Source organism: Cydia strobilella, chromosome Z, assembly GCF_947568885.1.
Source record: "Cydia strobilella chromosome Z, ilCydStro3.1, whole genome shotgun sequence".
NCBI classification, from domain to species: Eukaryota; Metazoa; Arthropoda; class Insecta; order Lepidoptera; family Tortricidae; genus Cydia; species Cydia strobilella.
In genome coordinates, this window is record NC_086068.1 from 40,321,872 (window position 1) to 40,337,726 (window position 15,855).

The 15,855-nt window shown below is 40.7% G+C and overlaps 2 protein-coding genes across 2 annotated transcripts in view; one reads left to right on the forward strand and one right to left on the reverse strand.

Annotated features, from left to right (window-relative positions):
• Positions 1-15,855, reverse strand: part of LOC134754852 (serine/threonine-protein kinase polo) — a 466,060-nt gene that overhangs the window by 391,903 nt on the left and 58,302 nt on the right. The window lies entirely within an intron of this gene.
• The window catches only part of LOC134754967 (integrator complex subunit 4), a 69,865-nt gene that overhangs the window by 38,075 nt on the left and 15,935 nt on the right, over positions 1-15,855 (forward strand). The window contains exons 11-12 of the mRNA XM_063691461.1: positions 10,344-10,500; positions 10,896-11,042. Coding sequence (XP_063547531.1) covers positions 10,344-10,500; positions 10,896-11,042 — 304 coding nt within the window. The remainder of the gene's footprint in view (positions 1-10,343; positions 10,501-10,895; positions 11,043-15,855) is intronic.

Here is a 15,855-nt window from a genome sequence, read left to right on the forward strand (position 1 = left end):
TTTCTATGGTTTATCGGGTTGCTAATTAGGAAAACAAGAACGATTTTAAAATCCAACGTGACGGACGTGAAAAACCATCTCCCCTGTTGGGGTGCAATGGGGTTGAAATGTCTAAATATCAATATGGGTGTCGTTTTTATGGTTTTTTGGGACGTTAATTACGAAAATCGCATCGATTTTGAAATTGAATAATGTGCTCATGAAAATTCTTGAAAGTACTCATATTTGTGCCAAATTGCAATTCAAACGGTCCAGTAGTTTCGGAGCAAATCGGTTGTAACAGACGGACCGACAGACAGCCACACGTGATCCTATAAGGGTTCTAATTTTGCTTTTGAGGTATGGAGACCCGCGTTATCCTAATAGATTTTTAAATTTGTATTTGATGCCATCTCGATCGTCGTCAATCGGTACCTAGGCGAGTGCGGGCGGCGCGGCGGGACGGATGGGGCGGAAGGAGTAAGTCATCGGGAAACTTCCTGCATCCGTAATGAGTACATTCAAGGTGCTACAAGAAGTTGGTTGTCTGTTTGCTTCTTATAAGTTTAGGTTTCCATTCTAAGTAAAATCCAAAACATCGTAAGTACATATATATGTATTCTACCTTCTTCTTCTTATCGTGTGAAGGGATCAAAACTAAATAATTTTTTGCCAATATCTTGCCACCTCTAACCTACGAACGTGGATTAGATAATTATTCTACCTACGAACCATATACCATATAAACCATCTTTTGTAAGTAGTTATAAAACCATATTTTCTCCTTCCCCTGCCTCCCCCGCACCCTGTACATTAGACAAAAAGCCGCGGGCAAAAGCTAGTTTCGTATAACGTTTCAAGTGACAAACGTCATTTTTGAGTTGTTGGAATTTCGATTTTATATTAATTAATCAAATTTGAAATTAAAGTAGTAGTAGTAGTAGTAAAGGGATAATAAATAATGATCACAGTTTTATACAAAATACTAGCTTTTGCCCGCGACTTCGTCTGCGTGGAATTAGTAATTTGGGTAGCTTATTTTTAAACAATCAGCTAGATTTATTGTTTCCCCATACAAACTTCCACCCCTTTTTACTACCTAAATTTTACCCGCTGAATAGCTTGTGGTAGCCCCCTGGTGGGAGATCAGCAGCGTCTCCAGCAGAAACTTGGTCACCAAAGTCTTGCAGGTGTTCCAGGTCTTGAGCTATCTCCATCATACACTACCAACGACACGTTGAGCGAGTGTTACCCCTGACCTTTTGTACCCAGCAGCACTCCAGGTGTTCCAGATCTTGAGCTTTTCCCATAATACACTACCAGCGGTACGTTGAGCTAGTGTTACCCCTGATCCGTTGCAGCTAGCAGCACTCCAGGTGTTCCAGGTCTTGAGCTTTCCTCATCATATACAACCAGCGTCACGTTGAGCGAGTGTTACCCCTGACCCTTTGCTCCCAGTAGCACTCCACATTGTCTTGAGCTTTATCCATCGTATACTACCAGCAGCACGTTGAGCGATTGTTACCCCTGACCCGTTGCACCCAGGAGCACTCCAGGTGTTCCAGGTCTTGAGCTGCCTCCATCATACATTACCAGCGGCACTTTGAGTGAGTGTTAGAAGAGTGGAGAAGAGAACAGGATGACTTCGGGAATAAAAACTACTCTACACCGGAGGGTGTACTATCTCCATATCAAATTTCATCTAAATCGGTTTTATTGGGTTCCATACAAATTTCCACTCCGCTTTTCACCCCCTTTAGGGTTGATTTCTAGGGTAAAACCTATCCTGTGTCCCTCACGCAAAATAGGCGCAATAGTACGACGTCGAGTTGCGGAAACCAAGCCCGCGAATATCTATCCTATGTCCTTCCCCAGGACCCAAATTATCTCCATACCAAACTTCATCTAAATCGGTTCAGCGGTTATTGATTCCCCATACAAGTGTCAACTCCCCTTTCCATCCCCTTAAGGGGTGAGTTCTGGGATAAAAAAGTATCCTATGTTCCCCGGTACTCACTATCTGTATACCAAATTTATAAAATTGATCCCATAGCTCTTATGTCAGCGAATTAAGAACTATGGGACATATTTTTGAGTAAGTTGTACTAAAAAAATAAGTTTTGAACCTTATTTTATCTCATATAAGTCATCGCTATCATCAGTTTCGTATGTTACCGGCTTTTGGGAATGTTACTGGTAACATTGGTAACTTACTAGTAACATTCCCAAATGGAAACTTACTGGTAGCGGGAATGTTACCGCTGCCCATCACTAGTCGCCATATAAAGCCGCTACCCCGTATTACTCGTCTTGCCCCTCTCTCCCCTACATAAGATAGTGATTAGATGCACCAAACAGGTGAAAAAACGCCTCAAGCGTAAAATAAACCACCAAAAATCATTTTATGTCGCATTACAAGCCTGGTTTAGCTATGAATACTAATACCCCCTTATTCGTAAAACTTTACGAGCCTGAATTAGTTAAATTATGTTTTATCCTTTTCTTACAAATACATAAGTCAAAATGACAGACAAAGACAAACGATTCATATAGCTAATTCAATGACTATTAATCATATTAATCACATTATTTAATTTATTTTAACTAAATTTATTATAAATATGTGTTATTAATAACGTAATAATATACAAATATAAGCATAGAGTAATAAATTAATAAGCCTGCAGTATTTGAAATGTCCGTAATATGTACAATTCCAAAATACGGGTTATACGGGTACCACGGATGTTGCGCCACATAATCTCGTATGTCAAGGTGTTTCGGCTGAAAGCGCCCTGGCAGACTTATATATTCCTGAAGAGAAGGTTCATATCTACCGACTGGAATTGGTTTCATGCTGGTATCAGATGGGTTAATTTAGGGGTCCTGATGGTCACCTTTGAGAGCGTATGCCAAGCACTTCCGGCAGGAATCATACTGGCAGATTTCGCTTTTCTGTATCTACCAGTAAATTTCTAACTGATGCCATAGCTTTTATTGCAGTATCAGATGGGTTAAATGACCCCCCCTTTTTCGCACCGGAAGTGGCTATTTTTTTTGTACTTTCGGCTAGTTCCGCCGTGGCAGACTATCAAATTCGGACTTAGCATCAGTTTTATGGGAAACCATTGTGCATCTCATCGCGGTATCACGTTGGTTCGAAACTTTACTGCCGGCTCTCCAACCATTATTACTGTACTGTATCCGTGTAAATAGCTTTGCAAATACCACATTATATGTGATCTACTTTTAAAAGTTAAGAATGGATGGGTATATTTATTTATTTATTATTATTCGGAGATCCAACAGCTGTTAACATGTCTATAGGTTTTATAAATATGATACAAAAAGCCAATTACAGGTTCTCACCAGTAGCTACATATTAACAAAAACAATTGGTGGTTAGCACTATTGCACTATTCCTACATTTCCACGCCAAAGCTATTGTAGACTCTAGTTCCTCATAACGTGAAATAAGAATTGAAACGCCGATTTGCAACACAATTATATTATTAATAAATTAGACGCGTATACATGACATGTTATTTCTTTGAAGGATATTCCAAAAATAAAAAGCTTGACAATGGCCGCGCTTATATAGGTCGCAGGAAACCCGTAGCGCGCGATGTGTGCAGCGCAGCGCCATCTACCATGAAATTGAGTATGCTTTCTTGCTTGCCGCAACATACTGCCGCCTAAAGAATAGCAGAATCCTTTCTTCTCACATCTGGTAGTGGACAGAGCTTCGAAATCGAGCGGGTTAGCACTCCAGTTGCTGTGCGGACTTCGTAGACTCGTGTCACGTTGTCTTGTCCAGGGTGTTTCTGTACAACTCTACCTAGTAGCCATTTACTAGGAGGTAATCTATGATCCTTAATTAGTATGAGGTCTCCGACGTTAAACTCTTGTTTTCTGATTTTCCACTTCGGTCTCTCTTGTAATCTTGTTAGAAATTCAGTTTGCCATTTTCTCCAAAATATTTGTAGCATTTTCTGAATGTTTTGCCATCTTGATAATGAATTTGTCTTATGTTGTGTCAAATCTCTCTCCGGGATGGTGACTAACGGTTCTCCGACAAGAAAATGTGCTGGTGTCAGCGGCTCTAGGTCATCAGGATGATCGCTCAGCGGTGATAAAGGTCTTGAGTTCAGACAAGCCACGACCTGGTTCAAAAGAGTTGTAAATTCTTCGAAGGTAGGTGTAGCGTCTCCGAGAGTTCTCTTAAGATGAAACTTGATACTCTTGACTCCGGCCTCCCACAATCCGCCATGGTTTGGTGATCCAGGAGGGATGAACTTCCACTTGGTGCCTTCTGTATCTAGTAGGGCTGCTAGTTCAACAGGGATTGTTGACTCGCCAAGTCTCCAAGTCTCTAGTATTTCTTTGCTCGAGGAAATGAAGTTAGTCCCGTGGTCACTCCACATCTCCTTGACGAATCCTCTTCTTGATGTAAATCTTCTAAATGCTGCCATGAACGCTTCCATAGACATGTTGCTCACACATTCTATATGTATTGCTTTAGTTACCATGCAGATGAAGATGCTTATATATGCTTTGAAAGTCTTTGTTCCTCATCCAGGGCTCATGCGCACGTTTACTGGACCTGCGAAATCTACACCAGTTGTAAGGAACGCTCTTGACGGCTTCACTCGTATCTCAGGTAAGTCACCCATCAGTTGAGTTACTGTCTTTGCTTTTTGTTTAGCACAAGGAAAGCAATTTCTCACGTATGTTTTTATAGTGTTTCCTGCGTCAATCAGCCAGTATCTTCCTCTAAGATATGTAGTCATCAGTTGAGGGCCTCCATGCAACGTCTTCTTGTGTGCGTCGTTAAGTAAAAGTGGTATCAGTACGTTGTTCTTGGACAGGATAATTGGATGTTTGCTCAGGAACTCTAAATCTGCATGTTTCAATCTTCCTCCAACTCTCAGGATTTGTTTGTCATCGAGAAAAGGCGTAAATGACAGTAAACGACTTCTTTTCTTCAATGTTGTGTGATTTCTCAGAGCTTCGATTTCTTGTGGAAATTCTAGTTGTTGAGCAAGCTTGATACATGTTGTAAGTGCTTCTTCTCGCTCATCATGAGTTACATATTGAGGTAAGTTTTCTTTTACATGTTTGTTTTTTAAGATAAGCCATCTTCTACAGTAGGCTATGACTGAGATGAGTTTTCTCAATGATGAATATCTCTTTGAAATTGTAAGTATGAAATCTTCTGTCTTCTGAGTCTTCTCTGACAAGGTAGTAGTTGCGCATTTGATAGATTTTCTTGTTTCTAGATCTGTATCTTCTACTTCATAGTGTTCTCTTCTCCATTCTCTTTGATGTAAAAATGTTGGGCCTTGAAACCATAGTGTATGTTCTTTTAATTTCTCAGGTGTGACTCCTCTCGATGCTGGATCTGCAGGGTTTTCTTTTGTGTTCACGTACGACCATGTTGTATCTATGTTGTTGTTGATTGCAATGACTCGGTTTTTCACAAATGTTGTCCACTTCAGCGGGTCTCCGAGAATCCAGGCTAAGGTTACTTTTGAATCTGAATAAGCGTATGTATGGTTGTGCTCGATTCTCATAGCTGTAGCGACGTGTTTCAGTAGTTGGCTCAGTAGCAGTGCTGCACTCAGTTTAAGACGGGGCAAAGTGAGTTGTTTTTTCAACGGTGAGATTTTTGTTTTTGCCATGATGAGTGATATTTTGACTTCTCCGTCTGGTTGGATTACTTTGCTGTAGACTACTGCTGCGTAGGCTGACATTGATGCATCAGCAAAGCCATGCAGTTCTACTAACTCGCTGTTGTTGGTCGTTCCGATCCATCTCTCAAGCTTCACGTCTGACAGGTGCTCTTTGCCTCTGCAGAAAGTCTTCCACTCTGTCTTGAAGTCTTCAGGTAACTCTGTGTCCCATGATAATTCTCTTGACCAGGTCTTCTGTAGAAATATTTTCGCCATGGCTACAGATGGTGCTAGCCAACGTATTGGATCAAACAGGGAAGCGATGACTGTTAAGACGTTTCTCTTTGTTACTCGCTGCTCAGATAAAGTGTTGATTTCGTTTGTTACTAAGAGGGTATCTTCGTTTGAGTTCCAAGTGATTCCTAATGTTTTGATTGTCTCTTTTTTGTTGACATCTATCTCAGAATTCTTCGCTCTCTTCTCTGGTTCTACTGTGTTTATGAATTCTTTGCTGTTTGAAGACCATTTTTGTAACTCGAATCCTCCTCTTCTTAGTACTTCTGTCAGTTGACGTTTAGCCTCTACTGCGGTTTCTATTGTATTTCCCCCTGACAGTACATCATCCATGTAGAAAGAATGGTTGATGATTTCTCGAGCTTGTGCATAATCTTCTGTGTTTGCCTCATCGATTGCTATCTGTCTCAGGGTTTTGATTGCTAAGAATGGTGCACATGCTGTTCCGAAGGTTACAGTTAGCATTCTATACTCTCTTATGTCTTCATCAGGGCTGAATCTCCAAAGTATTCTCTGAAAGTCTGTGTCTTCTCTTCTTACAAGGATCTGCCGGTACATTTTGTACATTCAGACTTTGCTTTAACTGCATGTCATCAAAACATAATGTGAAAAATTGTAAATCCAGAGTATCTTGTCATCATTGCCAAAAAAGACATCATTCTTTACTTCATTTATTTTGTTCTAGAATGTTCGATGCGTGACGTCTATAATCTCTCAAAATTATTCTTATTTCACTGCGATTGTTCGTTTTTCACCATTAATTAACTATATATCCGGTTCGAAGGACCACTTTGTAGACTCTAGTTCCTCATAACGTGAAATAAGAATTGAAACGCCGATTTGCAACACAATTATATTATTAATAAATTAGACGCGTATACATGACATGTTATTTCTTTGAAGGATATTGCAAAAATAAAAAGCTTGACAATGGCCGCGCTTATATAGGTCGCAGGAAACCCGTAGCGCGCGATGTGTGCAGCGCAGCGCCATCTACCATGAAATTGAGTATGCTTTCTTGCTTGCCGCAACAACTATAGTAAACTCATAATTCGAAATTAACTAAAGAAGATACACAAAGAAAAAGAAAAAATACAGCACAATGAAATTTCAATAAGGCATGCTCACCTAAAGAACTCCTCCGTCAGTTTGGATGTTGCTGTTGAAAATATTAATGTCCTGCCCCCTCGTAAGTTTATTTAGGCATTTACTAGCACGTATCAAAAAACTGTTCTGTCTGTAGTTACGCGAAGCATTAGGAACAGCATGGGGTCTAAAATTTCTTGTGGATTTGGATGGAATACTGAAAGAGAGTTTAGCCAGCAATTCAGGGCAATTAACATTTCCGTTTAAGATATTGAGAATGTAAACTATGTCTGAGATTTCACGGCGTGTTTGCAACGGAATAAGATGATGCTTCCTACAGATATTGATATAGTAAGTTATCCTTAAAAGATAGACATATACCGTCGCGGACTTTTTTGTAGACCAATGAAAGAGAAACAATCCCACCATATATTGTGTTGTTATATCTCAAACGCTTTAGGCAGCATTTTCGATTAAACCTCCTAGACAGCGTGATTCTTTCCGACTTCATTAACAAACATCGTCATATTTCAACTAATTTACACAAAACCTTAACAAATTATGCACCTAAACCTTCCTTAAGAATCACTCTATCAATAGGTGAACTGGTGAACCGCATGAAAATCCGTTCAGTAGTTTTCGAGTTTATCGCGAACACACAGACAGACAGACGCGGCAGGGGACTGTTTTATAAGGTGTAGTGATAAAGCCGAATTCATACTTGTCTGTCTGTCGTGTTGTGATTGTGAACTTGTGATGCGATAGTATGGTATCGCTTTCATACATTTAGTACTGTTATTTTTAAATTAATCTTTCGCAGCAGAAGGCGACACGACAGAGAAACATAAATCCGGCTTGATGCTCGAGAATACGCTATCAAAGTTTCAAGTTAACTATCACATTTTTTTGGTGCCCTATTGATATGCCGAAATATACGCTGATTTTTGTTTCGCCGACAACGATTCGCCGACGGGTTCTTTGGCCGAGTAACGATTGGCAGAATCTCATTACGCATAATAGTCATTTGCAAGAGTAGTCAATAAGCAGAGCAATTGATACGCATATTTACTATTCGTAGAATAATCATTTGGAAACTGTCATAATTACCCGAGACACCATTGGTCGAAACACAATAGGTCGAATGTTCATTTGGCATTAATATTGATTAGCAGAACTTCTCTCTTATTTATGGCTAGACTAGGACATGAAGACATGACTAACCTACACAATAACTTTTAGTTTGAGTCTGATAAAGATGGTTTTGATACATTTCATTGTCTACTTATGTTCACTAACAGAAGTTACCATAAAATTAAAACCATTAAATTGTTTAGGTTCATATTTAGGTTAAAAATTGATTAAAACCTAAACTAGAAGCAATTACGGTTTCTAGTTTTATTTAATATCTAGTTTTTTGTGACTGATGTGATGTGATGATTTTTAGGCAGTCAATTAACAAGAGGATATATTTTAAAAGAAAAAACATATAAACTTAATAATTTTTATAAATCATCATCTGTATAAGCCAGCAATCTGTGTCTAATTATTAATCTAGTCTAGGTATACCTATAGATTTGACATACAGGACGTTTTTCCATCTAGGTACAGTGTACTAGGATGATGGGAACTTTCAAATTTTAAAGGTACGTGTATATGATTTCGTTGTTTTCTAAAGTAACTAAAGCATTTCCTCCCGAAAACCACCAATTTGATGTAGTGCAACTGTAGCCTTACCACGAGTTTGGCACTATATTCGCTAACGTCTTCGTAACTTACTTTTTATACATATACTTAACGCATATACTTAAAAAAGGATTATATTTTATTTCCTTCTTTTTGAAGTCGGTTTTTTTGTAAGAAGTTTTTATTTCGAAAATAACGATGTATAAAATGTGAAACGTTATTCGACTAAACATTGCTAATTGCTTAAACGAAAAGATTACTCTGCCAAATGAAAATCGTCCAATAAGTTCTGCTAATTTACACAGAAGCGAACTGAACAGTATGCGAACCAAGAGTCTGCGTAACGTTGGTCGACCAAAAGTTACATCTGCAAATAAATCACTCTGCGAACCGATGTTCGGCGAATCGATAATCTGCTAAAAATTATTCGGAGAATCATTAGGTACCCCATTTTTTTAAACAAAGTAACCGGCACTTACAATGCTCTTCAATGTACATAACAATTTTTTTATTTTATTTATTTATTTAGGAAACAAACAGTCACATACAGATAAGTTTAAACTTGCAGATATACAATAAGACCTATAGTTCCATTAATTATAACATACTGATATTGATAACAAGTAGAAACAGGGCTTGTTCGGCACTGCCTATAAATAGGAAGATACACAGAAGTAACAATTGGATACACAACTAATAAAGTACCTAAGTATCAAACATGCTTACAAACATACATACGTTACATAAGACTATAGAACAATTACAATTTTTTTTTTTTTTTTAAAGCAAAGTTACACTGCTATGGAAAAAGTAAGCTCCGCAGACCACTACTATATTTACCGAAAGACAATGAGAAGATATCTAGTTTTATGAAATTAACATTGTAATCATGACAGGCTCGTCTAAAAAAAGTATTTTTGGCGAAATTAGATCTACAAAAATCGATATGGAATGTTTGGGGGTGGCGCGAGGGAATACGAGGCAATTTAAAGACAATTTTTTCAAGAAGAGTGGAAGAATCAGTAAGGCCATTTAAGAGTTTATACAGAAACATTTGGTCTATATAAACACGTCGTTTATCTAGTGGCCCTAGACTACGACGGTGTGTGCTATTCTCTGACATATTCAGACCGTGGCGGAAATTGAGCGACTTTAACAACTTTTTTTGGATTCTTTCAATTCTTTTTATGTGAACGGTATATTGAGGGGTCCAGACGACGCTACCGAACTCTAAAATGCTGCGAACGTAAGAGGAGTATAATACTTTTAGGGTGTTTGGATCTTTAAATGGTTGAGATAGTCTAAGTATCAGGCCCAGTTTCTTGTAGGCCCTCTCGGAGATGTGGTCTATGTGTGAAATGAAGTTAAGCTTAAAATCCAAAATAATACCAAGATCTCGGACCTTGGTGATTCTATTTATGATCTTTTCTGAAAAACTATAATTGAAAAGAAGGGGACTTTGTTTATGACTGAAAGTAATACAGTTGCATTTATCAGGGTTCAGAAGCAATTGGTTATAACCGCAATATGCGGCAAAGCTATCAAGATCGCGTTGCATGTCCAGGCAGTCGTTCTTTGTTTTTATGATTTTGAAATTTTTTGTATCGTATAACGTTGATAATGTGTCAGGTGAAGCCAAGCTAACGAGCGTGAAGAGCGAGGCGGGACTGGACGACAGCGCGGTGCGGCGGTTCTTCGCTACCGTGCTGCGGCACACGGACAACAGCGCGCTGTCGCCGCGAGTGCGGCTCGCCATGCTGCGCGCTGCCGAGGAACAGCTTGACAGGTGTGTAGTAGCCTGTAGCGACACAAGAGGCGGGGGACGACAGCGCGGTGCGGCGGCATACGGACACGGACAGCAGCTATACGGCGCGCCGCCGAGGAACAGCTCGACAGGCGGGGCGAGTGTAAAATTATGTGTAACATTACAAAATAAACGGACTTTTAAGCCTAATTTTCTTACTTTATCCGTATGTTAAAACCTGCTTCTTAAAAGTTGCATGATATATGTCTTAGAAAAATGTATCCAAATCGTTAACTTTTTTAACGTACACAGTAAAGACGCCGGTTTTTCCGAACGTTTTTGATTTACTTATAACTTAGTAGGAATTGGTCTGCTGCTGTCTGTAGGAATAAGTGTTTCGGTGTAGGTACCAGCGTTGAACGTTGTTGGGTGTACAGGCTGGCGGAGATGGAGCCGGCGTTCGCGGGCGCGGCGGTGTTCTCGGCGCTGTTCGCGCGCTGCGTGCGCGCGCTGCACGGCGCGCTGGCCGCGCCCGACGGCCCGCCCGCGCACGCTCTCTCCGCGCTCGCGCAGGACACGCTCAGGTACGATCACACACAACAGTAAGGTGCTCGGCGCTGTACGGCGCGCTGGCCGCGCCCGACGGCCCGCCCGCGCACGCTCTCTCCGCGCTCGCGCAGGACACGCTCAGGTACGATCACACACAACAGTAAGGTGCTCGGCGCTGTACGGCGCGCTGGCCGCGCCCGACGGCCCGCCCGCGCACGCTCTCTCCGCGCTCGCGCAGGACACGCTCAGGTACGATCACACACAACAGTAAGGTGCTCGGCGCTGTACGGCGAGCTGGCCGCGCCCGACGGCCCGCCCGCGTACGCGCCCTCCGCGCTCGCGCAGGACACGCTCAGGTACGATCACACACAACAGTAGGGTGCTCGGCGCTGTACGGCGAGCTGGCCGCGCCCGACGGCCCGCCCGCGCACGCGTTCTCCGCGCTCGCGCAGGACACGCTCAGGTACGATCACACACAACAGTAGGGTGCTCGGCGCTGTACGGCGAACTGGCCGCGCCCGACAGCCCGCCCGCGCACGCGCTCTCCGCGCTCGCGCAGAACACGCTCAGGTACGATCACACACAACAGTAGGGTGCTCGGCGCTGCACGGCGCGCTGGCCGCGCCCGACGGCCCGCCCGCGCACGCGCCCTCCGCGCTCGCGCAGGACACGCTCAGGTACGATCACACACAACAGTAGGGTGCTCGGCGCTGTACGGCCAGCTGGCCGCGCCCGACGGCCCGCCCGCGCACGCGCTCTCCGCGCTCGCGCAGGACACGCTCAGGTACGATCACACACAACACACAACAGTAGGGTGCTCGGCGCTGTACGGCGAGCTGGCTGCGCCCGACGGCCCGCCCGCGCTCGCGCTCTCCGCGCTCGCGCAGGACACGCTCAGGTACGATCACACACAACAGTAGGGTGCTCGGCGCTGTACGGCGAGCTGGCCGCGCCCGACGGCCCGCCCGCGCACGCGCTCTCCGCGCTCGCGCAGGACACGCTCAGGTACGATCACACACAACACACAACAGTAGGGTGCTCGGCGCTGTACGGCGAGCTGGCCGCGCCCGACGGGCCGCCCGCGCACCCGCACGCGCTAGATACGCTCAAGTACGATTGCACTCCACAATATAAATAGTTAACAGATTTTTTTGATTTTTGTAACATGGAATTGTTTATGTCTCTTTAGTGGTGCCCTATTGATATGCCAAAAAAAAATTCGCCGATTTTTGTTTCGCCGACAACGATTCGCCGACGGGTTCTTTGGCCGAGTAACGATTGGCAGAATCTCATTACGCATAATAGTCGTTTGCAAGAGTAGTCAATAAGCAGAGCAATTGATACGCATATTTACTATTCGTAGAATAATCATTTGGAAACTGTCATAATTACCCGAGAAACCATTGGTCGAAACACAAATCGAATCGAATCGTCGAATGTTCATTTGGCATTAATATTGATTAGCAGAACTTTTCTCTTATTTATGGCTAGACTAGGACATGACTAACCTACATAATAACTTTTAGTTTGAGTCTGATAAAGATGGTTTTGATACATTTAATTGTCTACTTATGTTCACTAACAGAAGTTACCATAAAATTAAAACCTATATTGTATAGGTTTTAATTTAACCTATACCTATACTATGCTTTTGTTCATAGTTAGGTAAAAAAATGGATTAGGTTAAAAATTCGGTTGTGGCTATGTTATTTTTTAGGGTTCCGTACCCAAAGGGTAAAATCGGGACCCTATTACTAAGACTTCTCTGTCCGTCTGTCTGTCTGTCACCAGGCTGTATCTCATCAACCGTGATAGCTACACAGTTGAAATTTTCACAGATGATGTATTTCTGTTGCCGCTATAACAAGAAATACTAAAAAGTACGGAACCCTCGGTGGGCGAGTCCGACTCGTACTTGTCCAGTTTTTAAGTAAAGCCTGACCAGGAATATACGATCACGCGCCAAGTTGCGGAATTTCACTGGAACTAATTTTTTCATACTATACTGAACTGTCACAATGAACAACGCCCTCTTGACAATCAATGATCATATAGGTATATTACTGGTCAGGCTTTATGTTCACCGATTACTCCGAGACCCGTGGTTCGATTTGATTTTTTTTGTTTCTGTTTGAAAGGAGGTACCTCCAAGGTGGTCCCATATTAATCTGGTTCTGATCTGATGATGGGAACCTTCAGGAATTGAGGGAACTTTCAAATTTTAAAGGCACGTGTATAGTGATTTCGTTGTTTTCTAAAGTAACTAAAGCATTTCCTCCCGAAAACCACCAATTTGATGTAGCGCAACTGCACGAGTTTGGCACTACATATTCGCTAACGTCTTCGTTACTTACTTTTTATACATATACTTAACGCATATACTTAAAAAAGGATTATATTTTATTTCATCCTTTTTGAAGACGGTTTTTTTTGTAAGAAGTTTTTATTTCGAAAATAACGATGTATAAAATGTGAAACGTTATTCGACTAAACATTGCTTAAACGAAAAGATTACTCTGCCAAATGAAAATCGTCCAATAATAGTTCTGCTAATTTACACAGAAGCGAACTGAACAGTATGCGAACCAAGAGTCTGCGTAACGTTAGTCGACCAAAAGTTACATCTGCAAATAAATCACTGCGAACCGATGTTCGGCGAATCGTTGTCTGCGAATCGATAATCTGCTAAAAATTATTCGGAGAATCATTAGGTACCCCTCTTTAGTACCTACATCTTACATTTCTATATGATCTGCAGGGTGCCCTATTGATATGCCGAAAAAAAAATACGCTGATTTTTGTTTCGCCGACAACGATTCGCCGACGGGTTCTCTGGCCGAGTAACGATTGGCAGAATCTCATTACGCATAATAGTCGTTTGCAAGAGTAGTCAATAAGCAGAGCAATTGATACGCATATTTACTATTCGTAGAATAATCATTTGGAAACTGTCATAATTACCCGAGAAACCATTGGTCGAAACACAAATCGAATCGAATCGTCGAATGTTCATTTGGCATTAATATTGATTAGCAGAACTTCTCTCTTATTTATGGCTAGACTAGGACATGACTAACCTACACAATAACTTTTAGTTTGAGTCTGATAAAGATACTCGTAGTTTTGATACATTTTATTGTCTACTTATGTTCACCAAAGATAGATATAACTCCGTAATAGATGGATACAGTCTAAGGAAAAAACGTGCCTCGAAAATCAAGAAAATTTGATTCTCGTTCATAGGGCGCTACTAGCTTTGGCTTACTGTCGTATAGATGGCGTTGACGGTTTCGTTTGTTATTTAACAATTTTAACGCATATCAGTGAAAGAACATGGGTCAGAATCATAAAAATAATTAATGCAAATAAATAAATCATTTATCCATATTTAAATACATTTTATCGTATTTTTATAAATATTTATTTTTAGTTTTAAAGTGTGTCGACAGATGGCAGTGAATTTACTGGGGTTACAAAATTTACTATGACAGTACCGCTCTAGTATAAGTTACTCTAGTATGTGTTCACTAACAGAAGTTACCATAAAATTAAAACCTATATTGAATAGGTTTTAATTTAACATATAATAGGTATGCTTTTGTTCATTTTTAGGTTAAAAATTGATTAAAACCTTAACTAGAAGCAATTACGGTATCTAGTTTTATTTAATATCTAGTTTTTTGTGACACAAGCTTACAACGGCAGCAGGATAGATGTGATTCTTCAGCGGGCAGTCAATTAACAAGAGGATATATTTTAAAAGAAAAACATATAAACTTAATCATTTAAATATTTTTTATAAAATCATCACCTGTATAAGCCATAATTATTAATCTAGTCTAGGTATACCTATAGATTTGACAAACAGGATGTTTTTAGGGTTCCGTACCTCTGTCTCTCTGTCCGTCCGTCTGTCACAGCCTATTTTCTCCGAAACTACTGGACCAATTACGTTGAAACTTGGTACACATATGTAAGTTTGTGACCCAAAGATGGACATGTAACGTAAACAAATTAATTTTAAACACGGGGGCCACTTTTGGGGGTGGGGGGTAAATGAGAAAATTAAAAAAATAAAGTTTGTCAAACTATACCGTGTTACATATCAAATGAAAGAGCTCATTGTGAGAATCTCAAATATATTTTTTTTATAATTTTAAGACAAATAGTTTAGAAGTTATTCAAGAAAATAGGCAAAAAATTACCATTCCCCCCTTTACTTCCGAAAGTTCTGGGTCAAAAATTTTGAAAAAAATACACAAAATAGATCTTTACCTATAGATCACCGGAAAACTATTAGAAAACTGCAGTCAAGCGTGAGTCGGACTTAATTACTTAGTTTTTGATCCGACCCCTACAGGTTTTTTAGACATTTCACATAAAAAATTACATTGTTTAAATTGTGTAATGTACGGAACCCTTGGAACGCGAGTCCGACTCGCACTTGGCCGGTTTTTTTCCATCTAGGTACAGTGTACTAGGATGATGGGAACCTTGAGGAATTGAGGAAACTTTCAAATTTTAAAGGCACGTGTATAGTGATTTCGTTGTTTTCTAAAGTAACTAAAGCATTTTCTCCCGAAAACCATCAATTTGATGTAGTGCAACTGTAGCCTTACCACGAGTTTGGCACTACATATTCGCTAACGTCTTTGTAACTTACTTTTTATTCATATACTTAACGCATATACTTAAAAAAGGATTATATTTTATTTCATCCTTTTTGAAGTCGGTTTTTTTGTAAGAAGTTTTTATTTCGAAAATAACGATGTATAAAATGTGAAACGTTATTCGACTAAACATTGCTTAAACCAAAGATAGATATAACTCCGTAATAGATGGATACAG